This window comes from Solea solea, chromosome 21 (genome assembly GCF_958295425.1).
Source record: "Solea solea chromosome 21, fSolSol10.1, whole genome shotgun sequence".
Lineage (NCBI taxonomy): Eukaryota > Metazoa > Chordata > Actinopteri > Pleuronectiformes > Soleidae > Solea > Solea solea.
This window is the reverse complement of record NC_081154.1, coordinates 11,540,208-11,566,181: the sequence shown is the minus strand read 5'-3', so window position 1 is coordinate 11,566,181 and position 25,974 is coordinate 11,540,208. Positions and strand designations below refer to the sequence as shown.

At 40.0% G+C, this 25,974-nt stretch overlaps 1 protein-coding gene across 2 annotated transcripts; it reads left to right on the top strand.

Moving 5' to 3' along the window:
• Positions 1 to 318: 318 nt before the first annotated feature.
• On the top strand, positions 319 to 25,632 carry mta3 (metastasis associated 1 family, member 3). 2 transcript variants are annotated; one of them, XM_058620781.1, is made up of 19 exons: positions 319 to 600; positions 2,279 to 2,346; positions 4,849 to 4,942; positions 7,750 to 7,876; positions 8,042 to 8,105; positions 8,603 to 8,720; positions 9,426 to 9,528; positions 10,109 to 10,208; positions 10,752 to 10,940; positions 12,347 to 12,421; positions 12,921 to 12,979; positions 13,121 to 13,239; positions 13,925 to 14,082; positions 15,341 to 15,563; positions 17,253 to 17,345; positions 17,491 to 17,652; positions 18,212 to 18,243; positions 18,362 to 18,480; positions 25,143 to 25,632. In XM_058620781.1, exons 1-19 carry the CDS (start codon positions 573 to 575, stop codon positions 25,312 to 25,314), a joined length of 2,103 nt encoding a protein of 700 aa, XP_058476764.1. In that variant the 5' UTR covers positions 319 to 572; the 3' UTR covers positions 25,315 to 25,632. The 2 variants fall into 2 exon arrangements, with proteins under 2 accessions (XP_058476764.1, XP_058476765.1); XM_058620782.1 differs by having other exon boundaries at positions 321 to 600; positions 18,362 to 18,490; positions 25,143 to 25,220.
• The last annotated feature ends 342 nt before the right edge of the window (positions 25,633 to 25,974 follow it).

Genomic DNA, 25,974 nt, shown 5'->3' with positions numbered 1-25,974 from the left:
CCTCTGGCAGTGGAAACCGGACACCTCCACTAGAGTCCAGAGGAAAACAGAAAAGAGGTTAAAAATGAAATGCTGTATTTGTTTTTCTGTCTCTTGCATAGTGAGCTTTGATACAACTTGATACAACTTTTCTTTTCAAATGTAATTTTATGGTAAACGTGTTTTTCAAGCCAAAACCTTCTATGTTAATTTAATTTAACAAGAGAAGCTTGTGTCTAAACTCATGACACAATCGTCAATAATACTGTATATAAACACGCGCGCACCACGTGTACGCGCGCGTGTCTGCGCGTGCATGTGTCTGCCTCCTAACGACAGCAGTCAGTGGTTTTTCTGGTTGATCCGACTGTGTGAGTTCACTGTATTGTAAAGGGAGCCGTGAATCGTACCAGGAGAGGGGGGGTCGATTTGCCGAAATTCTACCTCTCGGGTGCACGTTCGGAGTCTCGGCGACCACACTTTTATCGCACCTTTTACAATTTAAGAGAGATATTTTTTTTATTTTTATTTTTTTATTAATTTATTCTTTCCTGTTAGTTTATGGTTTACGTTAACACTCCGGGAGGGCAGAAATGGCGGCCAACATGTACCGGGTCGGAGGTATGTATGTCAATGTGGATCGTTTTTTATCAAACTGAAATCCTTACAGTTTTGCCTCCCCCGGTAGTATTGGGTCTTTGTGTGAGCTTGTTTGCATCTGATAGTGAGGCACTGCTGTGCTGCAGCAACATGGGGCATTACATTTGTGCATAAAGGTGAGAATTTCTAAATATTTGGGATCCAAAATGGGTCAGGCCTCGCGTCTGTCGTGGCCACAGCAGCTAGCCGCCAGCTTGCTAAATGGCTAGCACAAAATGTAAACATTTTTCACTTGCTGACACCTTTGTGGCGCCTTGGAATTCGGATATTTAGACCAGAAATAATGGTAACATTCACGCCGTGCGACTTCTCGCCAGGACGTGGGTTTTAAAGGTTGTTTAATTGTTGCCCCGAACAGTCTGAGGCTGCCTTTGTATTTGCCTCCTCTGGCATGCAGCCATTAGTACGAGCCCTAATTTAGCTAACGTTAGCGACAGCAAAGGCTTTACTACTTACGTTACGGCTGTCAATGTGCACATTTTACACTGTTTTATCACAGTTTCTCATACACTTGGTAACAATAGATGCTTGGTTTTGCTGCAATGCCCGCCTTCATTTACTGTATGTACAGTTAATGAGCCAGTTGCCTCCAGTGGTTAGCTAGCTTGTTACCAGTCTGCTGGAATTTAGCATCAAATTATTGTCTCGATTCATGGCGTCGTTTCGTCGAGGGGTTCAAACCTAACGCCTCTTATGCATGGTACTCGAGTCCCACGTCTTTATTATGACTGCGAAAAAGCTTCACTGACATTGTTGTTTGACATGTCACTTGAACAATGTGCAATATTGCCCAGGTGATTCAAATTGGCATTATTTACACTGGCGAATCAGCTTTGTTTTAGCCCATCTGTCTGTTGACCAAATGCTCACCTCTGTTGCAGTGCTACTGCTGCGTTCAAGTGCTCTCTGTAAACTCCAACTACGTCCAACTGTAACTTATTGGCGCCTTGCCACTTCGATTTGTTTAACCTAACGTCCATAACACCAAAACTATCTAGTTTTCAGCATCTTTGATATATGAGCTGCTGTTAGATAACAAGTGCCATCTTTCTGCTACCTTTAATTGAATATGACTGAAGGAATTATAATCAAAATATGTAGGTAAAGCGACTTATGGGTTCAGCACGAGTGTGGTTGCCTTTACACTGAAAGGGAAGGTTGTGTGTATAAGGATGCAAGTTTTCTGAATTTGAAGATAGACAACAGTAACATAATGCACTCGGTGCAACGGAACAGTCACACGTTGACAGCTTTGATATATTTACCTCTTGACTTGGTTGTTTGTGTGTTAGGAATGTAGTAATTACAGCATTCTGGGCAGTACTTGATGGCAGCATTTGCCTTGGACCAGAGTTTTCCAAAGTTACTGTACAATGTCTCACAGATGTAATTGAACCAGCCTGGATTTCAGTCTCCTTAACCTAGGCAAAGTAATTTTAACACCAGTTTTGTTGAATATGAATGAAAAGTCAACTAGTACGACTTTGCTCCATCCCTATCGTCTGATTTTTTGCCACAACTTGCTGCTACTTCTACTACTTTTACAATTTAATCATACTCTGCAAAGTTTCTCAAGATGATGAAGCTGTATGTCTATCTGATAAAGTGAAGTCATCTGTGTGTTTTTTTTGTGTTGCAGATTATGTTTTTTTTGAGAACTCCTCTAGTAACCCTTACCTGATCCGCCGGATAGAGGAACTCAACAAGGTACTGGCATATTTTTCTCATGTTTTGAGTGTTTATGCTTCTTTTATGCCTGAGGGTGAATAACAAGGATTCCTCTCTCTGTTTGCACCCAAGCCCCTTTGCTGTGGTGTGTCTCTGTTGTGTGTGTTCCATGACAATTTTTTTTAATATTATTGGGAAAAAAAAAGCCCTTTTTCCCCTCTTTCCTAAATTGTATTTATATCATATGACATACTTTGTAGGAGGTAGTTGTGGACATTATTGTAATGTTGTTAACATTGTAGGAGCCCACATGGCTTTAAAATAATGATGTAACATTAATTGCTGGCCTGGTCAGACTGGTTTAGAAAATCAACTACACCTAATATTTCTTTACCACTGTTTGATAAGTTGTCAAGTAACATCTTTTGACTTATGTCATAGAGGTGCTTCAGTTACAGTGTGTTATGGCACATTTCCAACGGCTCTACTCGCCTCGCCACGGCACGATTAGGTTGCATCTCCACTACAAAAAAGTACCTACTTGGGCGTAGTCATCATTGCATGGCTGAGTGAAACTGCGGTGACTTTGTTTTATACGCGACACACACACACACACACACACACGAGTGACTAGTGACTACCCTAGACTTCTGTAGTTGTTGGAGATTAACCCACGTTTTTAGGATTGTTAAGTAGTTTTAACTCGGCACTGTTCGGTTTGATTTCTGTCCACACGTCTCCGGAGTACAGCCTCCTACTCCACAGACGGCAGCGGTCTGTGATGCCGCTCGCGATCAGCAGCGCTGTCCCTAAATACACCTCTCCACTTTAAAAGACTCCTGTTAAATATAGAGGTTTCCCTAGTAGTTGTTGGAGATTAACCCACGTTTTTAGCATTGTTAAGTCTTTTTAAGTGATCTACAGTTCGGCACTGTTCGGCTTGATTTCTGTGTGGGACGTCTCTTCCTGTGACGGGACTCTGGCCAGTCAGTGGCCGGCAGTCTGACCAATCATCGCATAATACCTACTACTAGCACACTTGGAACCTATTTTTAGGAGCAGGTACTAAAAATAGTACCTGGTACCATGTACTATGCTAGTGGAAACGCTACTTAAACCGTGCCGTGCCGTGGCGGCGAGTAGAGCCGGTGGAAATGCGTCATTAGTTAACAACAACACACAACAGCACTTTGTTTCAGTTGTTGTTTTTAAAATGCTTTATAAATAAAGTTGGGTTGGATTGGATTGGATTGGAGCAAGTCATTCTTAAAAGGCAAGTCAAAAAAAGGTTTTATCTGTATTGCATTTGCACAATATAGCGCTTTTCCACTACATGGTCCTAGCACGACTCAACTCGCCTCAGCACTTCATGGCACCGTTATTTTGCTTTTCGTGAAAGTACCTGGTACTTTTTTAGTAGTTGTCAGGCGACTGGCCACCGATTGATAAGAGTACCGTCACTGGAAGAGGCATAAGTGCGACATCCGACATGAGAATCAAACCTAACATTGCTGAACTGTACGCATTAAAGCGACTTAAAAATCCTCATAACGTGTGTTAATCTCCAACATTTAGCAAGGAAATGTCTAAAATCTCATCATTTAACAGAGGAGTCTGGTGTATTTAGCGACAGCACTGCTGAAAGCCGGCGATTGCAAGCAGCAAGCGGCATCACAACCCTAGCCGCTGTATTTCAGTTCAGTTCAGTGACTATGTCAGACAGAGTCTGTGCTCCGGTCATGCAGGAAGTACTGAACTAATGTTTTTAATTAACTGATTCTAATGATTCAGTACATTGAAAACCACTGTTTTCCACTTCACTAGTTTGTGTGTGTTGTGTGTAAAACAAAGTCATGGCAGTTTCATGCAGCCGTGCTGCGATGGCTCTGCCCACTTGAGGAGGTACTTTATTGTAATGGCAAACCAACAAAATCATGTAGAGTCGAGCCGTGCTGAGATGAGGTGGTACTATGAAATGGAAAAGCGCCATTAGAGAAATAAATGCCATGAGCAGGTGAGGTTGGTGGAAAAGTGTTGATTCTCATCAATGAAAAAAACAAAAAACATCCAAAAATAACTTTGGGAGAATATGATTCTGTATAGCCAGAGGAGATTTAAAATTTCAAAAGGGTTTAAAGGTGGTGGATGAAATAAGAGGACTTTTCCCGCTGGATCTCCTTCACACAACCTTCAAGCGAACACTGTCGTAAAAGTTGCATTTGCTGTTACAGTGTCTATGTCCTCCCCAAAGCAGATGTTGGAAGCAGTTTTCTGCAACCTTCACATCCATTCACTCCCCATCAGTCAGGGTATTGCATAATGGCTGGAATCTTTTTAAGCTTGTCCGCTTAATTACACAGTGAGACTGTCAATCAATCATTTCACCATTCTGTCACTGTTCTGGTCAGCCTGTCATAGTAGCAAAGCTTGACAGTCACACAAGAACGCCAGGTCTCTTGGGAAATTAGAGATGTGTGCAGGGAGGTGTTGGCACCGCTTTCAGTCATACTGAAACTCTTTCCTCTCCTCTCTCTGTGTCAGACGGCCAGTGGGAATGTGGAGGCCAAGGTGGTTTGTTTCTACAGAAGGAGAGACATCTCCCACAGCCTCATCCAGCTCGCAGACAAGCATGCAAGTGAGTCATCACATATTCAGATTTTCTGTTTTTGTTACAAAAGGCAATTTAGTCCATTTGACTGTAATTATAAGAAACATGAATGTAAACCTGGAGTGAAAGTGAAATCACTTCAAATAATAGTATATTAATGTTTTAACAGTTGACCTTTCGCAAACAAAAATGCCACATTTAGCTTCTTGTATCATCACTAATGTGATGGGTTACTGCTTTCCTCTTGTTTCCCATCTATGTACAGTGGATGATGGATTTGGGGCAATTTATTCACAATTCATACACACTTTTTTTCTTTGACTTTTCTTGAGAAACATCTAACATTTTTTATCTAAGTGGTCTGATGACGAGACAGTCTTGGTTATCTCTCATGTTTAGTTGATAAGTGCTCAGTTTTTAAGTAATAATGGACATTTCATGACTTTTCTGAAACAAAATTATTGTTAACCATCCAGATAAAGTGAGATAAAGTGTCATTGGGCTTTCTGCTGCCTGAAGGCAAAGTTCTCTACTCAGCCTGTCCTCTTTTCCCCCTTAATGTCGACTACTGCCCCACAGTAAAGCCATTTAAAGAATTACTTCAACAATTTGCATTTAGCTTTGTATTACTAGAATAGGGGTAGTATCTTTGAAAATTGTGCTTCCCAACCTCAGTTTCCCCTGAGTTGAGAAATATCTTCATTCTTTTCTTTATTACATGCCCACCAGTGACACTTGGCCCTGTTAACTGTTAGCAAAGATGGCGGACACTGTTTACATTCTGGGAATGAGTTCCCGTCCCCCTACGACTGGCTCTAAAAATTGCAGAATTAGCATTACAGTTTCAAGCCTCGGACCAAGTGTCACTGGTGGGCACGCAACAAAAAAACAATGAAGATATTTCTTGACTCGGGGGAAACTGAGGTTGGGAAGCACAGTTTTTCAAAAATACTACCCCTATTCTAGTAATACAAAGCTAAATGCAAATCGCTGCATGTGTCTGAATCTGTCACGACGACAGCCATTCGGGGATGAGGATAATATGAGCATGTTGGGCAGTAACCTGGAATGGGAAAACAAATACAAATGTAATGTGTACTCTACTGTGACAGCGGTTTTGTTTATGGTGCAACTGAAATGTAATGTGAACTTTAAAATTCATTTTGAATTGCTCATTCATGAGAGAGAGAGTGAAATTGAGTGTCTGTCTGGTTGTATTAAGCTGGAACAAAAAGTGGGTGTTGTTGTCATACAGAAGTTTTGTTTGTGAAGCTTTCAGTGCATGTTTAACTTGGTGTTTTGCTCACAATAAAACAAAAAAATAAGTTGTTGGAGTAACCAGTGATAAATACCAGCTGGTCAGCAGAGATAGTATTGATGAAATTTCACACCACCATGCTGTAAAAAGACAACACAATTTATGGCTTTGATAAGTACACCAGTGCTCTTAGTGGAGTTATTTTGTGGCATTGTATTTTGTCTCTCAGATTGATGAATTATTGCACCTGAGCCAAACATTACACTCCACACAGTTGGTATAATATTTTGTTGAAGCTGATGTCACAAACGTGTAATGCACTGGTGAATCTTGTCTGTGTTTGGACGGTTGCTCTGCAGAGGTCCTGAGGGCTAACGTAATGACAAGTATATGGGCGCAAAGCTATATTTCTGTGCTTTCTGATATCCATCCATGTTCTACCACTTTATCCTCCACACGAGAGTCATGGAAATGCTGTGGCAATCTCAGCTGACAGAGGGCGATAGGCGGGGTACACCCTGGACAGGTCGCCAGTAGTCATAGTTTTTGAATTTTCTAGATATCACAAACGGTCTAGGAGTTACTGTAATGAAAAGTACGTATGCCAAATCCTATCGGTGCCGAGGGTTAACGTACAACCACCATTACAATTTAAAAGTCAAATTCAACTCTTAAAATTCTCATTCAGTGAATTGATGAATTGGACAAAAACACTTGTCTGAGTGTGCTCAGAGGAGGATTGATGTAAAGCTTGCCATCTTGGAAAGAGGGGGGCGTTGTTGTTATTGTTTAAATATGCAGATAGCATGCACATTTTCTCACCTCTGCACAACCCACGGTCACAGCATGAAGTCGGCCTGAATGTCAGATTGATGGATTTGGAAAATTATAGCTATGGTTCACTTTCTCCATGGTGGATGGTTCCAATGGTACCCAGCCATGCATAAGTATATTGACTACTTAAAGCATGGAAAATCAGGTTGTTGATTTCGGTAGAGAATGCTGTGCCACATGCAGGTTAGCTAATATAAACATCGGGTGCAATAATATGATGATGATCAGACTGCAGATATTCACATTTTTTCATAGCATCTGTGACAAATAAGTTAGACAACATTTTAAAATATTAATGGCTTACATTACATATGTGCTGAATCAGCTTCAGCAAGCCAGGGAATTCAGTATTTATGGATAAACAATGTTCTTAAAATGACATTAGTAGTAATGGTCCTCTTTGGTGTCTTTAATAGATGTCAGCAATAGCTTTTCATCACTAAATTCTCTGGAGATATTCTTTAGCTGCCTCTTGTTTTGTGTCTGCCCTTGAATTAGTTTTTTTCAACTGTGCAGCCTTCATTGTCATTCAGATGTAAAAGACAAATGGGGGAGTTGGGCTGATACCATTTGTGACTTTAACCATCTGTCAGTAATGGATCTGTCATGAGTTAGCCCCTGTCATATTTCTTGTCATTTTTCTTCGCTGTGCCTTCATGGCTACCATTTAAGAACATCAGTGTCCTTTGGAGTATGTTGTTGGAAGTAATTTTGTATGCTGTCACTATTTGTGCATTTGCAGAGGAGCTGGAAGAAGAGAAAGAGAACCCAACAGAGACAGATCTGACAGAAAAACAGAAACACCAGCTTCGCCACAGAGAGCTCTTCCTCTCTCGACAGTATGAGAGTCTACCTGCAACACACATCAGGTATTGTACACGCACTTACTGTCACTTCTGTGCACACACGCACACTGTGCCGCTCATAATCTACAGACAGTGCTCATGGATAGTCAGTCATCCATATCTAATTCACAACAACTCACAACGTTTTGATTTATATGGTGCTTGTCTTCTCTCTTCTATCTCTATTAGGGGCAAGTGCAGTGTTGCATTACTAAATGAGACTGAAGCTGTTCTTTCGTACCTTGACAAAGAGGTGAGACCACCAAGGGGAAAATCAGCTACTGCTCCTAACCATTTGTTTTGGTCTTGATTAATTGTCACATTAATTATTTTTTAATTTATTATTTGGTCCATATAATCTGTGAAATATAATTTATAAAAGTGTGTACTAGAGTTTCTTAAAACCCAGGATCATTGCGTCAGAATATTCCCATGTCCAGCCAACACTAGGAGAAAAATATTACTTAATACATTATTACATAATTAAATAATGATGTCATTGCTTTTTCTTTTCTTTTCACTGACTAATTGGTTTTTATAAACTGTAGAAACATCTAACAGTTAAATGCAATCTTCAGATTCACAGTGATGATTTTCTGCTTTAAAACAGCTGGGGATTTTTATGTTTACCTGCAGAATTAAAAAGAGATTCAAGGTTAGGGTCATACTACATATCTGTAATGAAGACATGTTTGACATTGGCGGGAAATGTAGAGGCTGATTGTTTGTTTTGGTAATTGTTTTTCCCAGGATACGTTCTTCTACTCGCTGGTGTATGACCCGACACAAAAGACCCTGCTGGCAGACAAAGGAGAGATCAGAGTGGGACCTCGCTTTCAGGCAGATGTACCTGAAATGCTACAAGAGGGTCAGTGGGAAATGCACAAAAGTGGAATCATTCAATATTTGACTTGTGACAGGTTTTGTAAATTTAATTGCGTGTGAGATGTGTCTCAAAGGGTTGCAGCAGGGAAAGGTAGAATATCTTGCCTTTTTTTTTTCAATATTGAAGAAAATGGCAGCTGTTTTTGAACTGATTGAGATCAATATAATAAGATGTTATTTAGTATTGAGTGGTGCAAAGAGACAGTGGGCGTTACTCTTCTGGCAGTTATCATAGCCGTTAGCATTTATTTGTGTAGCAATCCACAGTCCCCCGACTGGTTATGTGTCTGGCACATCCATGACATCACAATTCACACAAAGTGACGCAGCAGGAGTAAAAAAAAAAAGGCTTTACATAGTTGACTACCTTATTACTTGAGTTTAAAAATGTGGATTTCTTTTCTTTCTTTTTCTTACGTTAAGATGAATAAGGACATTTTGTCAGATTGAACTTGGATATGGTTAAAGGATGTTTTCAGCCATTTAAAGTGCATGTTCAGTTCAGTACATCCATGAAACTTGATTTCTTTAAACAGCTGGAGAACAATTTCCAGACAATTGAATCGCAATTACAAGCATGAAATAACCGTAAAGCAGATCACCAGGAATTAAACATTGATTTTCTTTCACTGCCAGTCTGTGACAATGCTGTCATTCTGTCTAAAGCCATTGTCTCTTTGTTCTGCAGGTGAGGCAGATGACAGGGACCTGTCGAAGCTAGAAGAGAAACTGTGGGATCCAGAGTGTCCACTCACGAACAAACAGATAGACCAATTCCTAGTAGTGGCACGGTAAATCATCTTTCACCTCCAACACAGATAACACCCTGTTTAAATCACTGGTTCACTCTGCAGCTGCAGATAGATGGAATAATTCTTAGTATCAACACTTTATGACCCTTCCTACTGTAAAGGATATTGTTTGTCAACTCCATTGCTCTGCTCTGTTTGTATATGATAATGCAATAGGAATGCAGTCTGACTGCTAAATAATAAATGGACAGTCTTGCTGTTTTAGAGATGGCTCATACAGTGAGTACAGCTCATTATTTTCACTCTCATTCTTTGAAGGATATGCGAATGTATCACTCTTATTTGATATGTAAAAAGTCAATATCATATTAAAAATGAATGGCACAAAGATTGTGTTCAATCTTTTAGTTGACACTTCATTTCATGCATCCCAGCCTGTTTGGGTTTGCACTTTCCTTCATTGGAAGCATATCCAGTTTTGTTGTTGTTGTTGTTTTTCTGTAAAACACTTGTTAAAAGAAAACAATGTACCCGACTGAGATTTATAAGATTTATGTATGTGTAATTCATAGATATATAAAAGTGTCACCTATATCCTTTTTTTTTTCCTTTTTTTCAGGGCGGTTGGGACCTTTGCAAGAGCACTGGACTGCAGCAGCTCAGTCCGACAGCCAAGCTTACACATGAGTGCTGCTGCAGCCTCACGAGATATCACACTGGTGAGTTTGACACAAACACACGTTGAAATAGAATGACCGTTAGATCATGGCTTCTCAGAGTCTGAACATTCATCCAGGTGTGAACGGCCAGTCATTCCTGTGCCATTCCATACCTGAAGGACTAGATTTTTGCAATACTATGTTTTAGGCATCTGAGAATTTGTTATCAGCTCCTAAATCGAAGATTCAAGGAATGCCATTAATTCCTTAGTACACAATTACTGCAATTGCAATTTTAGGCCAGATTATAATTGATTGAATGAACTTGTTGGGACCTTGTTTGCATTGCTTTCATGTTGTCCCAGTCTCAAGAATGTGTGGTACATGTGACATTTTTCCAAGACTTTTTTTGGTGATCAAAGTAGCTGGCTTGTCTACATTTACTCCCATTTGGCTTGAGTGTGTTTTGATTTTGATCTTGTCTGACATGAACTTGAATTTGTTGAATTTTTTTAGTTGAATTTATATTGAATAAAAATCAATTGAGTAATCTGTCTGAGAACCCTGTGATATATAATAATGTAATGTGTTTCTTGGTTGCAGTTCCATGCGATGGACACACTGCATCGTCATAATTACGATCTGTCCAGTGCACTGAGTGTGCTGGTCCCAGCGGGCGGCCCAGTACTCTGTAGGGATGAGATGGAGGAGTGGAGCGCCTCAGAAGCTGCCATGTTTGAAGAGGCACTAGAGAAATACGGAAAAGACTTCAACGACATTCGACAAGACTTTGTAAGTTCTTCTTTATAACTGCCATTATCTCTGGCTTCTGTAAAGTCATATTAGCTAGAATCTGGAGGTTATCAGTCATCTTTTGTAAGAAACAGCCATTGGTTTACCAAAGTGATTTGATGAAACATGTTGCAAGATAAGAAAAAGTGTATTTAGATTGTGTCAAAATCCACTTTTGCTACATTAGCAACATAAAATAAAGGTTGCTGTGCCAGACACATGGTTCAGAGTGTTTGTTCTTCGTGTCTTAATTAAGTATTGCTGCCCTAAGTTGGCAGTTTGACAAAAATGCACCTGACAATTCATAATTTTAAAATCAACACATTTATGGTGCTGCAATAGGCATAAGGGAATTTGCTTTTTAAATATTGTGAATGCTGCTGGATGTAAGATAAGACCTTGATTCATGTTAACCGTAGTCATGTTGTATATATGTAATGCTATAATACCTTTATGCAGAGACTTTATGAGTATCTTGTGACCCTAAAGGGGACCAGTATTCTCTTCCAACTTTTCTTCAAATGGAGGCTTTTTCTGCTTAAAAAGCAGTGTCTGTTGGTAGTTTCACTCTTAATGGAGAAGAGAAGCTGTAGTCAGCAAGACCTCCTTCAATTAGTCACCAGGTTTTACTTTAATAAGACAATATTAGTCCAATTAGAACAGTTTAAATTAGACAGTAATAGTCGAATCACTGCTGCTCTGGCTTCGGAGCTTTCCTTTTCCTGACCGGTAAAAACAGCTTACATTGTCTGCCATTTACAATAAACTTGAGCCAATCATTACACTGTGAAAGCTACAAATAGAAGTTGCATGTTTGGATGTATTATAGTAAAATGTGTGACCTTTTGAAATTTACTAAGCATACGATTTGACAGTTTAATGTTATGCAGCAATAGCAATTTGAGATGTTTCTGTGGACTGTGATTCGTCCTTCGCCCACAGCACAAATTTGTCACAATGAAAATCCATTGTAATTGGTTTGAATCCACGCTGACCTCAGCCGTTGCTCTGTGAGGAATGAAATTGCCAATTTTTAGTAGCCTCCTTTTAAGCCTGCAGGGGGTAACACTTTTATTCTTTCGAACTTTTCCTTCCCACCACCTACCTACCTATACTGTAGAAAGAAGGTTGGCCATGGGTGTATGTGGTGGCACCAGGTGCTCATGAATACTTATTGAAATGTGTGAATCACTGTGTATGTCCACGTGTGTGTTTTCATCCGAGACTCGGAACCAAAGCTGGTAGCTTCCAGTCTCTCTGGTTGCGATGCCTCTCATGAATATATATGAAGGCTTTCGCACCCAGATGGCAGGAACATGAGATATTAATATCATTAATTTACTCTCTGTCTACACCCTCACCCCAACCCCCACCACTACACATCTTTATTCTTTCCTCTTGTGAAGCTGCCATGGAAGTCTCTGACCAGTATCATAGAGTACTACTACATGTGGAAGACCACAGACAGATATGTGCAACAGGTGAGAATGATTATTTCTTTAAACAGCTTTCTGCTATGATGTTGACATTTTGGGATTACTTCTTGTTTAAACTTTGACTAAATTAAACTGAGTTTAGAAAGCTTCCTTGTATGAGAGCCACAGAGATTATGCAGCTGTTAACATGCTGGGTAGAAGAGAACAGTGTGAAATTGATGTAGGAAAGATGAACTGAATTTTGTTTCAGGAAATGTTTAGAACTCAAGGGTTAATAAGTCAGAGGATGTACATGTTTAAAAGGGTATGTTAAAGTGTTAGCTGATCTGACAAAAATAACAGTTCATAGCAAATCATTTTTCTTGTAGTTCAGCTTTATATGTTCTCAATGGTAGTTATCTATTAATGTCACATCATTCAGAAAGGAAATGGCACCACAATCCTATTTTCTGGTTGCTTAATTATCAAAGTTGTTGTCAGTACAGTAGATTTCTTTTGTTACTGCATTAATGACTCCATCTATCCTTTGTTTTTCTCTGAGCAGAAGAGACTGAAGGCAGCAGAGGCAGAGAGCAAACTGAAGCAGGTTTATATCCCCACTTAGTAAGTCACCATTTTAATATTCAGTCACCATTATTGCTGTAATTGTCGCTGCAAGATGATAATGATTGTTGATAGTCCTGCAGAAAGGAGCTGTTGTGTTTGTGTTTCTCAAATCTCCACCTCTCTTTTTTTTTCTGACAGTAATAAACCCAACCCCAACCAGATCTCAATGACCAATGGCAAGATGGCGACAGTGAATGGAGCGGGCCCCGGGGTCTATCATGCAGCAGGTGGCGGCAGAGCCTGCGAGAGCTGCTATAGTGAGTTTGATAGTCTGTCATTATTTATAAGGGTGAGGTAACTAAACCTTGTTCTGAATTGAAACTGTTTTTAGATATATAAGAATCAGGAATGCTTTATACCTCTTGGTTCCTGTCAGCAAAGTTTGGACCCACTGTGCTACTACGGTATGTCTTCTGTAAATTATACATTTTCAAATAACAGGATAACTTGGATAAAATAAAACTTCAGACATTCAGAATGAGATTCGAATAGAAAATAGTAGAACAGAAAATGTAGAATAGAAGGAATTAGCTGCATCCAAGTTCTGAGTAAAGTCCTATGAATCATAAAATATCAAGCAGTTGCTGGTTTTTACCTGCAACTTAACTAACTTAAGGTTACACTTTCTTGCACAACTAATATGTTAAAAACTGGAGTTGGGGTTAGCATAATTTTAACCCAGTCCATAATATATACTTTTATGCTGCCGACACATACACTGTATCTGTGTGGACAGTGTTTCTTGCAGTTTGTTATTCACTGTAGGTACTCCTCTCTGCAGTCAATATCTCTGTAGTCAATAGCATCTTCTGTGACTCCCCTTTGTGTATTGATTTTGATCAAATAATTACGGAAGAGGACAGCGATGTGACCATTTTTCTTTTCTTTTTTTTTTACCCGTGATGCCTCAGACAAGCAGTAATGCATTTTGTACATCAACAGCCATGCAGTCGGCCCAGTGGTACTCATGGGGGCCTCCAAATATGCAGTGTCGTCTGTGCGTATCCTGCTGGATGTACTGGAAGAAGTACGGTGGCCTGAAGATGCCAAGCAGAGCAGAAGCCCCAGAAGAGAGGACCTCCCCGCCTCCGGTGACCACTGTAAGTTTAGCATCTTACATATTAGCTTTTAATAGCTCTTCTTCTCACCCCTTCTGTTTTACTGTTGGAGCCTGTGTTCTGGTGTGAAAATGACCAGTTTATTTCTGTGCATCCACAGCATATACTGGGGTTCTATGTCTATGTCTGGTACTAAAAAGCCACTCAGTTTGCACTTCTCGGTTTATAATGATGTAGTGTGAAATAGAAGTGTAAAATATTTTCCATGAAATTATATTTATATATATATATATATATATATATATATATATATATATATATATATATATATATATATATATATATACATTCTTTATTTTACCAACTTCCATTATGTTTCTGGGCACACATTTTGACAAAAGCACAGTTGTTACCATGGAGTGAGTTATTTCACAGCCTTAATGTACAAAATTCTTAAAAATATGCTGATACAAATGAAGTGCAACCATTACCAATGTTATATACCTGTATTAACCTGCAGTTTTATAATATCCAGTCAGTCGACAGTTGCTTTAATACAGATTTGTCAGATGCCTTGTGATAAGCTCTGCCTCCCCCATCTTTAACATAAAAGCCGGACAGTTTTTTTTTGGTCAGTTATCGCCATGGGTGTGTTTAATTGTCTTTAAGTAGTTGTTATAGAGGGATTCAACATGGTGTTTTAATTACAGCAGAGCATTGCTGTATCCCTCTGAAATTCTATAATGTGTTGCTAAATACTCATGGTAACTACTGCAAACCAGAAAGTGACAGTGCATTTCGTCAAATTTAGGCATCATAACTTCAAAAATAACCGTTGAAAGTCAGCACATTGGGTTTAATTAACCTTTCTGACAGCAAGATTTATCATTGGCTGTTTTCATTTAATAGTATTTAACTGGCAGCTGAGCATTGCTCACATAATGAATGCCTTTTTTATGACCATGTATTTAAAAGCTGGAATATAATAGACAAATATGTACAACTGTCAACTTGTAAATTTAATTGCACATATTAAACAATTAGTCTTTTGACATGAAACTACTGTAAATTATATATATTAACTCTAGGCGTTATAAAATATACTGGAATATAGAGCAAGTATATTTTTAACTTTTGTGCTTTTGTTATAATCTTGACTAAATGGAGATACACTTGATTTTTTGACCTAAAACAAGGAAACATTATTTTTTTTATATAATTTTTCAAAGCACCTAAAACACTGCACCAGTAAACGTGTATTCAGTGACCTTCTCTCTGTTTCTCCCTCCTTATTTCCCAGGAGTCTCGTCCTCGAGGTCATGGTCCTCGCCAGTCCAACCACATGGTGCCGATGCGAAACAGTGGCAGCCCCAAGTCCTCCATGAAAACCAAGCAGGCCTTTCTGCTGCAAGCCACTCGCCTCACCAAGCTGGCCCGGCACATGTGCCGTGACATCATCAAGCTGCGCCGCGCTGCGCGCCGGCCCTTTATCCCCATTAACTGTGGGGCCATAAAGGCAGAGTGTAAGAGCTCATTCAATTCCTCCTAACTTCTGCCGCATGGACACACACACACACACACACACACACACACACACACACACACACCTGCAGATAAAACGCAACATAAGCATACACTCACCATCCATTCTCACCCTGACTGCCCCACCATCACACCCCATTTCTGCTTGTCTTCGCCCCCAAACCCCTGTTGGTCTCCCTTTCTGTTTTTATTATTATTGTTATATTATTATTTTGGTTTTTGTATTCTCCCCTCCCATTTTCCAATAAAGACTGTCTGTCCTCATAACTATGAGTTTTGATCATCTTTTCATTCATAGACCTATTTTTTATTATTTTTGTCTGTTACATTATCTTAGTCAGTGTGAGCTGAAATCCACTGTTGAAATTATACAAAGTTTTATTGGACAAATGTGGCTATTCTACAGAAATAATACACATAAAGTAATGATGAATAAGAATAATAACTTACTTTGCTCCTGTCACTAACGGTTAGCGTAATAGGAACTAATATTCTAGTCTGAGCCTTATATTTACTGAAGGTAGATGTAGAGAAAATGTATTTTATTAAGAGAGGCTCTATTTTGCACAGCACTCTGGGTAAAGGCGTTGCCCACTCTGTGCTGTCATGGCACGTTGTCTCAGCCACAAATGTTTATTGTAAATAGCTTCACTGTGTTTACCATTACCTTTTGTTAAACTTTTTCTTTTTTATTCTTTTGTTTTTTGCGTGTACATTTGTCCTCATGCTGTTAATCATGTGTTTTTGTGAGTGTTCTGGACAAAATGAATGAACTGAAAATAAGCTTTGGACGTAGAACCTTTAAAGAAGCTGAAGAATTTTCTTTGGTACAAGTAATAACTACAGTAGCTGTTTTTTTGCTACTGGATTCATCTCACCATCCCCCTCCCCATTTACCAGGCCATACGAAGTCATCTCCTGAACTGGACCATGGTGTCTTTATCACTCAACTGTTCTCCTGTGTTCACATCATTCAATATTCTCATGCCTCCATCCTGTTGCTTCCTCTGTTTTGTAAATCCTGCAGCCAGGATTTGCCGCTCAGAACCGCCCCACAAACTTTGCCTCCTTGTCCTTCCATTTCCTTCCAAACTGCTGCAATATTCTCGTCTTCTACCTCTTTTTTGCTCTTTTATTTCATCACTGTGTGAACGTGAGAGTAGACCTCCAATAAAGTCACACCTGAAAGCATCTCTTCCGAGTCCTTGTGCTTCATGTGTCCATGTGATCTGTCCATCAACTCCACCATACTCTAAAGGAGCCACAACGCCAACCACAACCCTCTCCCAGCATGCACTCGACATCCAGTGCCTGCTTTCATAACGCCCTCATATTTTTGATGTATGTGTGTTTACAGTATGTTTGTGTGCATGTGTCAGCCTGTGCCGATGGTATGTGCATGTGGGAGATTTGTTTTTGTGGTCATGCCGTCCCTGGCAGCAAGTCACCCTATTATTACCTCAGTCATTTGCTCAACATTGATTCCTGTGTCTACATTCATTTGAAACAAGGTCATTTACACAATCATTGATGCTCATTATACTCAACTGATTTTCCTCAAAATTTGACTTTGTTTTAATTGCATGCTTCTGTGAAAGGACTAGAGAGAGATTTCATGCAGTTTAAAGAACACTGCACTGGTTTGTAAATGGGTGTGTGTGTGTGTTTAGACATGTTAAGGGTGTCAGAATGGCAGGGGACCCGCCTACCCAAAACCAGAGCCGCCCAAAGGAGCACTCTGACCAGCGTCCTGCAATTTCTAGGTAATTCACGACATCTACATTGTAAAATTTAACCACAATCTGTCCAACTTTTCTCTGTTTTACTAAATATTTGTGTCGGATAAGTAATATATAGATGGGTCTGTAGGAGCCAGTTGATACAGCTCCACTGTGGTGTCTCTTTCAGAGTCCCGTCCAGCAGCCCACGCCCCTCGCTCCCACCGCACCCCCGGGCTGCAGACACCTCCTCCGCGGCGCCTCCTCTCTTCCCTCCCACACGGCCCCCATGGCATGCTGGGAAAACGCAACTACCATCACCACAGCAGGGCTGAGCCAGACAGGCGCTCAGGTAAACACAAAAACATGCTTTTCTTATATTAAAAAAAAGAAATGCATTTGAACTGACTTGCAGCTTAATCTACTCCTGCACAGAACAGGTTTTTAAATTCTGTTCAAATAAATGATTTAAATGGAAAAATCACCCCTTCTCTCTTTAATCCAAGCTATTTGTCATGCTAATGAACCTTGGGGATCATGCAGTGTTGATAACTAATGTTCTTGTCACCAGTTTGCTTGATAAAGTCAAATTAGTGGAGGTACTGCCTGGAGTTGATAACCTTTTCTTCCAATTTCTTACCTAAACGAGCTCGTGGGAGAGAATGACAACTAATTCTAATGAAAACCAATCAGCAGATAGGGGTCATTGGGATAATTTGGATGATTCACCTTCATTCTGACACACTTTTTATTGGTAACTTCATTATTTCTGCTGAACTTGGAACACCGTCACATGTTGCACCACTTGCATTAAGGAAAAGTCATTAACTAGTCAATACTTTTCAAAACTGACAGATTCCCTCGTGCATACTTAGCAATTTTGTCTCACTGCCGTGGCTTTGTTATTGCAGAGAACCCAGGTACAACAGGTGGACCCCTCCTGGTACGTGTCTTGTTCTCTCGCCCTCTCTCTCTTTTATTTTTCCAGCCAACTGTGAATTTAATTCTGACTGAATGGCTGCCTGTTGTAGATTTGATAATATTTAATTTTATGTCTGCAGCACAACGGCCGCAGCAGCAGCAGCGGAAACACCCGAGGTGGAGTGATGATCCGCAAGAGACGCCCTAACTGGATCGATGCCCCTGATGATAGCTTCTTCCTCGTCACCCGGGAGACCAGGTAAGCAAAGGTGACCCTTTTCTGACCTCTGATTGGCTGATTGTGTGTTTGTGTGTGTACATGTGTTTGTTACCTCTTTAGGACCTATTATGGCATAAACACTGATCTTGTCAGACCAAAACCTGGTCCTAATGAAGCAGAACGTTATTTCTGAGGAACTGATTTAGTTTAGAGCGAATATATGAATTAAGGTTCGGGTTAGGCATTAACTAGTTATGGTTAAGGTTAGGGATAACATAACACGGTGTCCTTAGAAGAGTAGGTGGACAAACGTCTGTGTGTTCACACACATATTGAAACGACAACAGATACAGCACAATACAAAAATCATTAAATAAATCCAAATATTTCTGGCGAAGTGTGAATTCTCATCAGAACACAATCTACCAGCCGTTCAGGCATCACCAACGATTTGTTTGTTTTTCTTCTTTTGAACCAAGGGGATTTTACAGGCTGATGACCAGTGTGTTCAACACAACAGTGGATTCAGTCATTTTCCTGCAACAAAAATTGCCTTTGACATGAACATAATTTCATGCAAACCCCTCAAGTTATCAAATAAAACCTATGGTTTCCTTTGCAGGAATGGGACTATGACTACAAAGATATGAGCCCATTACCTTACAGAATCTAATTCAATAAATTATTTAGATGCACCGCCGGTAAAGCTTGTGCGGGGTGGTGCCATAGACACACAATATTATGCACACAGTGAGTCAATGTTAGCATGCCTGTATGTGAGAGAGGAAGATGTTCTTCTATTAAGCCGTGGCGCCTGGGCCTCACAGCAGCCCTCGCACTGCCGGGACTAAAATTAGAGCAGCTAACTGGTGCAGATGTGCCAGAGAGCAGCCAGACACCGCTGGTCCCTGAGTGGAAATATCATTACCACATTAACCACTGCTGCACTCATGTGGATCACTCACTCACCACCAAGACACCATGGAAAAGAGAGAGAGAGAGAGCGAGCACCATTCTGCATACTGTGTGCTCTCGCTCTCCTGGTAATGACAGTAAATCATTATCTGAATAAAAGATATTAATTGATCTGCTCTGGAAGACTGCTGCTAATAAGAGAATATCAAACCTCTCTCTCTCTCTCTCTCTGTGTGTGTATGATGGAGAACAGAGATGGAGTGGGAGAGCACTCCCACATTTTAAATTTCAAGGGAAGCAAAAGAGACAAAAAATAGACAAAAACACTTGCCTTGGCGTGCACGCAGCATAAATAAATAACAACTCAAACTGTTAATTGGGACTAAAATAAGATTGGAAGAACGCAGAGCATCAAGGGACCTACAACAAGTCAACAAATTATCACAGTTCATTCACTGGGAAACAAATGTTTGTGACAAGTTGTGTGTTGTCAGGCTCACCCTCTGGGGACCTTGAAGATGTGTAAACAAATAATTAATTGCTAATAGTCCAACAATTGTTGTGATATCTGTCTGGGCCAAGGATGTATACATTTTTAATGCTGTAGACAGCATTTAAAGTCCACTTTGTACACATGATACAGCATGTGATTAACAATGTATACATTTATTTATACCTTTATTCCAAACGTTGTTATGGTTGTTATGGTTCATGAGTTTCATTTTTCTTCACTGACATTTAATACACCTAGGAACAACCAAGTATGTAGTTAGTGCCCAACAATTGTGGATTGTATTATAAATAATTAAAGTATATAAAGAGTTTATATGACGAAAGACACATGCTACGTGACAGTACATTTCTAAACATCACACCTACCTCCTAAACATTATTGTACATCAGCCAATAAACAGTTAATAAACAGACTCTCTGTTTATTTACTGAAATCTCTGGACAAATATTACAGATGTCACTTTAAACAGAGAATAACACCAAGATGAAAATTAAATCGTAGCATGCAAAACAATAACAAGATAAGATAGAATTCAATAAAAGGCTAATTCAGAAATAACTTTGTCAGGTGCTGGTGAAGACATGTGACTTATCATGCGAGACATAAAATGAGATATATATTAATGCTAATGGAAATGCAATGACAACACGTTGGGCTGCACTGTGAGACACTAAGTGAAACATAATGAGGTTGCATTACATATAGAATACAAACAGAATATTTTTCTGTAATAATGACAGAGAAAAGTAGACATACATGTACACATGTACAGCCTGGGGACATGCCGTCTCTGGGAATGAAGCGAGCAAAGTTCACCACCGACTGAGGACAATGAGCTGACACAGCTGACAAAACAACAACACACATTATTTAAGTCATCAGAAAGATGAAATGATTCAATATTTGCAAAACCAAAGTCAGTTTAATCGGACATGTGGAGCAGAAATTAGTGTTTTTTTCTTTCCTAAACCACTAGTCCCAACACCTTAGATTCAGCCACATATGTAACCAATGGTGTCACACACTCTGCATTGTGTTGTGTGAAAGAAGCCAGGGCCGCAGCACAAAATCGTCTTCAGTTTTTATCTCTGACAGATTGTGAATAAAACAAAGACACCACGGCCGAAATGTGGGAGACACTGGGCTTATATACACAGGGGGCGGCTGGGGCATCCACAAAAACAGACCATGGGGAAACGCACAACTAAAATAAAAGTTCCTCATGCCTGTTGGGTAAAACAACAATATTTATAGAGAGAGAAAAACAATTAATTGTAAAGTAAAGAGATTTTTTCTAAATGTTTTCCTTTTTGACTGTGCTTGGCATAAGGACATAAGGACATAAGGAAGTTTTATTGTCATTGTGCTTCCACAACGACATTTAGTTGGTACACTCTCAGTGGTAAGGCACATATTAAAAACTGAAAATATATGTATTAAAATGGCAGCAATAAATGATATGAAAATAAGTAAATGATTAAAAAAATAGACAGATAAAATAGATAAGAGCAGCAGCTGTATAAAGTGCATTTTGGAGTTAAAGTAAGATATTGCACAGATAGCACATAAGACTCACTGGTAACAGAATGGCTGAGGAAGAGCCAAACAGAAATGTAAATGTGACAGCTTGTTGTGTTTGAGAGCGGAGTCACATGTTTGCTGTTGTCCTTACCGAAGACCAGCTGAACAGACACACAGCTTTGTTGCACGACGCACCACCGGAGCTAAATCTGAATTCTGCTCTGAACATATCAGCTTGTGTACAAGCCTGGAGAAGAGCACAATGCAGAATACGCTGTATTTAGCCTGAAGGATGTTGTGTCAGGATGCACAACTGTTGTATGAGAAGGTGCTGGAGAGAACATTTCAACTCTCTTACCCTCTTACACGCACATATCTCATACATATTGATGCACTTTCTGGAAAAAAAAAACATGTAAAGCTCTATAGTTGTGAAAAATTAATTAGTGTAATGGATACAAAAGAAGGCCATTGGTTGCATGACAAAAAAAAAAAGATGATCTATATGCGGGTATGTGCAAAATAGAAAGTGCGAATGAGAGCCACCCGATGATTCACCTCTGAGGACGACTTTCATCTGACACCTCTGATCACTGCTGTGACATTACCTATAGACTCGTAACATGTTATTTAAAACCGCGGGGTTACTTTTTTTCACTGAGTTACTGCCACTCTGCCATTTTCTCATTTTCTCATACTGCTCATGACTGTGGAGATGGGGCATGTCGGTAAAACGCTGCTTCTTCTCTCTCCATTGGAGATAACCAACCAGGAAATGGTCAAACATACTATTCTCATCAAACGTGTCCATTTATTTTATAGTCATGTAGTGTTTATTGTTCTTCTCCATGTTTTGTGTGCATTGCATGTCTTATACATATTATCTAGATCTTTATTTCCCATTTCCACACGTTTACATATAGTGTACAGCACAAAAATAAAAGAGACCATGACTGTACATGTAAGAGGGTATATACATTATACACTGTCTCTCATATATTGATTGCGTTGCAGCCACATAATGTACACAGAGTCTCCATAAGTAATCCGGTGCTCATTTTAGCCACAGCAGGGATCTGAACGGAACTGATGTGTTTTCCTCTTCGTGAGAGAAAATCCTTAGTGCTGCTGCAGCGAGAGCAGTGACAGAGGAAGAATATGAAAGCAAATTTAGTGGACTGTTGATGACCGCCTATAGGGAACAATGAATAATAATGTGTACATTCTGGTTATGTATCTTACGTTTGTCTCCAAATGGATTCCATTTGCGGTTTAGTGGCGGTGGCGGCTGCTAAAAAAACGTTCCTCTCACAGGCTGGAAATTACCACTGAGCCCATTTTATAAGCCTGCAAATCCTGCAGAGACGTCTGTGTCTCTTACTTCAGAGCAGAGGTAGATACTGATGCACCGAACAGAACACACCGTCAGTGAAATTAGCTCCTCAGTGGCCCCGAGCCTCGGTATGGTGTCCTTAATCCTGAACTTTTCTGCTCGCATTTAATCTGCTCTGCTCTCTTTATTAGTTTCTCCGTCATTGTCTCACATACAGCAGTTATTGCAGGTGAACACTTTCATGTGAAGCCATTGCTCATCACAGGAGGTGCGCTGAACACAACACAAAACAAGATGTTCATTAAGCCCATGTTGAGTAACTGCGAATGTTTTTACAGTTATGCCATCGAGTGATTAACTATCAATAATTCAGTCGCAGACGTTATTGTCAAACAGCTGTTGGACCAATTATATTATCTGACAAAAACGCAGACCAAATGAATGGCCACGGTAATAATTACCCAGAAAAACTGAGAGCATTAAGCCTGTGGTCGGCCTTCTATAAATAATATATTCACACAAACATTATCCACAGGCTCAGCTGCTGTCGTTTGTTCAATATAAAGATTTAACCATAATATTTCAGCTATGGTACGTTTTTTTATGTTGCATTATTGAGATATGTTTCCTGATGATGTTAATGAGCTTCTCTCGCGTCGTTTAACAAAACTTGATCTGTCATAATAAAAGCAGCTTGCTTTTTCGAATAAGGAAAATGCTTGAAAATAATACCAATAAAATACATGCACACATTTGCGTTTGCAAAAATCACTAATGACAAACGAAATGTTGACAATAAACAATAAACTAAACAGACCTCATTTGTCTCAACATGAAGGCATTTCCTCACTATTATTGTATCATTTATGAGATTAGTTAATTATCTTAATAAATGTGGTGTTTAAAAAAAAATCATTTGCTGATTTTCTATTGTTATTCCTGAGCATTAAAGGACAATCAACCATGTTTGGCCTAAAGGATGCAAATAGAAGTTCATGTCTGACCTTGGAAACAGTGGAAGATAGTGATATAAAAGTCCCTGACTTCTTATTATGCAGAGTGGTCAGTAGCAGTTCCAGGCTATGTATATGATGGGTTTGATTTAATTAAGGTATAAATGAGGACATCACTTTTAATGAGCAGCTTGTAAATGTTAATGACTAGTTTTAATTAGTCGTTCCTGGAGCCATGAAGTCGTAGAACAAAAATAAATGAAAGCACAAAGTGAGAGATAAACCATCCTGACACAAATTTAAATCAAGATTGTTATGTGTCTGGTCGCTGCAGATATATTCTCCACTGGTTGAATAAATGCTAATATTTTATGTTTTAAAGTTTTATTTTATATTTTCCTTTTAGTGGATTCGAAGGTCCAGTGTGTAACATTTGGCAGAAAATTTTAGTTTAGGTGTTTGAAAAGCTTTAAGGTGTATGAAAGCTTTAAAATAAAAATAATTCGTTTTTTTATAAGAATAAACATTTTATATGTATAAAATATTATACAGTATATTATATTGCAAGGGTCTTGCTTGCTGCCCTCTTGCATTGCCATGTTTCTACAGCAGTCCAAATTGACAAATCAGTAGTTCCATGATGCACTTGGGTTTGGCGTGTTTCCACTAACACGACTCTGTGCGGCACAGAACGGCACGGCACGGTTATTTGGCTTTTCCATTAGTGATTGTATCTGGTATTTTTTTTAGGAAGAGTCATGAGCGCGATGTCCGGCACAAGAATCAAGCCAAACAATGCCGAAATGTAGATCAGTTAAAAAGACCTAACTTGACTTAATCCTGAAAACGTGGGTTAATCTCCAACATTTAGCCATGGAAATGTCTAGAATCTCATCATTTACCAGAGGAGTCTAGTGTATTTAGCGACAGCACTGCTGAAATCCAGCGACCACGAGTGACGAGCCGTATCACAAACGCTGCCGCTGTATTTCAATTCAGTGACGGTCATGGAGTACTGAGCAAATCTTTTTAATGAACTGATTCTAATGATTCAGTACGTCGAAAACAACTGCTCTACAAGTCACTAGGCACTCGTTTGTGTGTCGCCTATCAAACGAAGTCACGGCAGTTTCATGCAGCATCTGTGATGACGCCGTGCACGTTGGGGAGCTACTATATTGTAATGGAGAACCAACCAAAAAGCGTGTAGAGCAGAGGCAAGCCGAGCCAAGCTGGGACCATGTAGTGGAAACACGGCTTTAGTTACAATTTGCAGTTGATTTCACCATTTGATGTCACTCATTCTTACACACTGGACCTTTAAAAGGGAACCAAAATGCAGTACTTGAGCGTACCAAAAATGTAACCACTGTATCCAAGGTCAAGAACTCACTGATAGTAGTTTTGCATCGTTGTACTGTATGTTCTCCTGCACTCATGTCCTTTCATGTCTCCGCGTCCCCAGGAGGGCCAGACGGCTGCTCTCCCGCTCTCAGCTGAGGCACGCCTGCCGCCAGCCATGTGAGCAGATCACCCTACGCAGGGTCTCCCAGGGCCCTCCGCAGGGGCTCGTCCTGGCCCCTCCACACCCTCACCCCAGCCTGAGGATGCGAGGCCCCATCGTCATCCATGACTGACCGGACACTGACACTGCGGACTCTACACTCACACCTGCATACACACTAACACAAGCTCACCTCATACTGCCCTTCCTTTGCTTTGAAGTCCTGAAATCACATTTATAATCCTCAAAGACACTTAACGCTGATGAGCCATGATGCAATAGAGGCATAAAAACTGACCTGACTGCAAGTGCTGCCTGTCTGAAATCCCCTGGGAGTGCGTGAGTGTGTGTGTGAGAGAGACTGTGCCAACAACAGGTGATGCGTGCTGTTGTTAGCTCTTATGGATGAATGTAACGACGTGACCTTTGTGTTGTTGGTGAATTGTTGTGAAGTTTAATCAGTTTGTATAAAGTTATTTTGGGATGCGGCTGGGGTGGGGGTGGGGGGGGCATGGGGATTAGTCTAGGATGGGAGGGACGTGGTTTTCATTCGTGAAGGGTCTTTGATCTTTGGAAGCAAAATTAAAATGCACTGACTGAACCAGCGGCCTTTAAAGGAAATAACTGCTGATCCCCCACCCGTGCTTCATGCTCATCCTGAAGACTACATCAACGAGCTGGAGCCAATGTTGAAGAACAACATCCTGCAGACGTTATTTAGCAAAAACCTTGTATAAAGCCGTCAGTTAATCATGACCACTCTGCAGGCTTGGGAATGGAACGTGACAGGGAA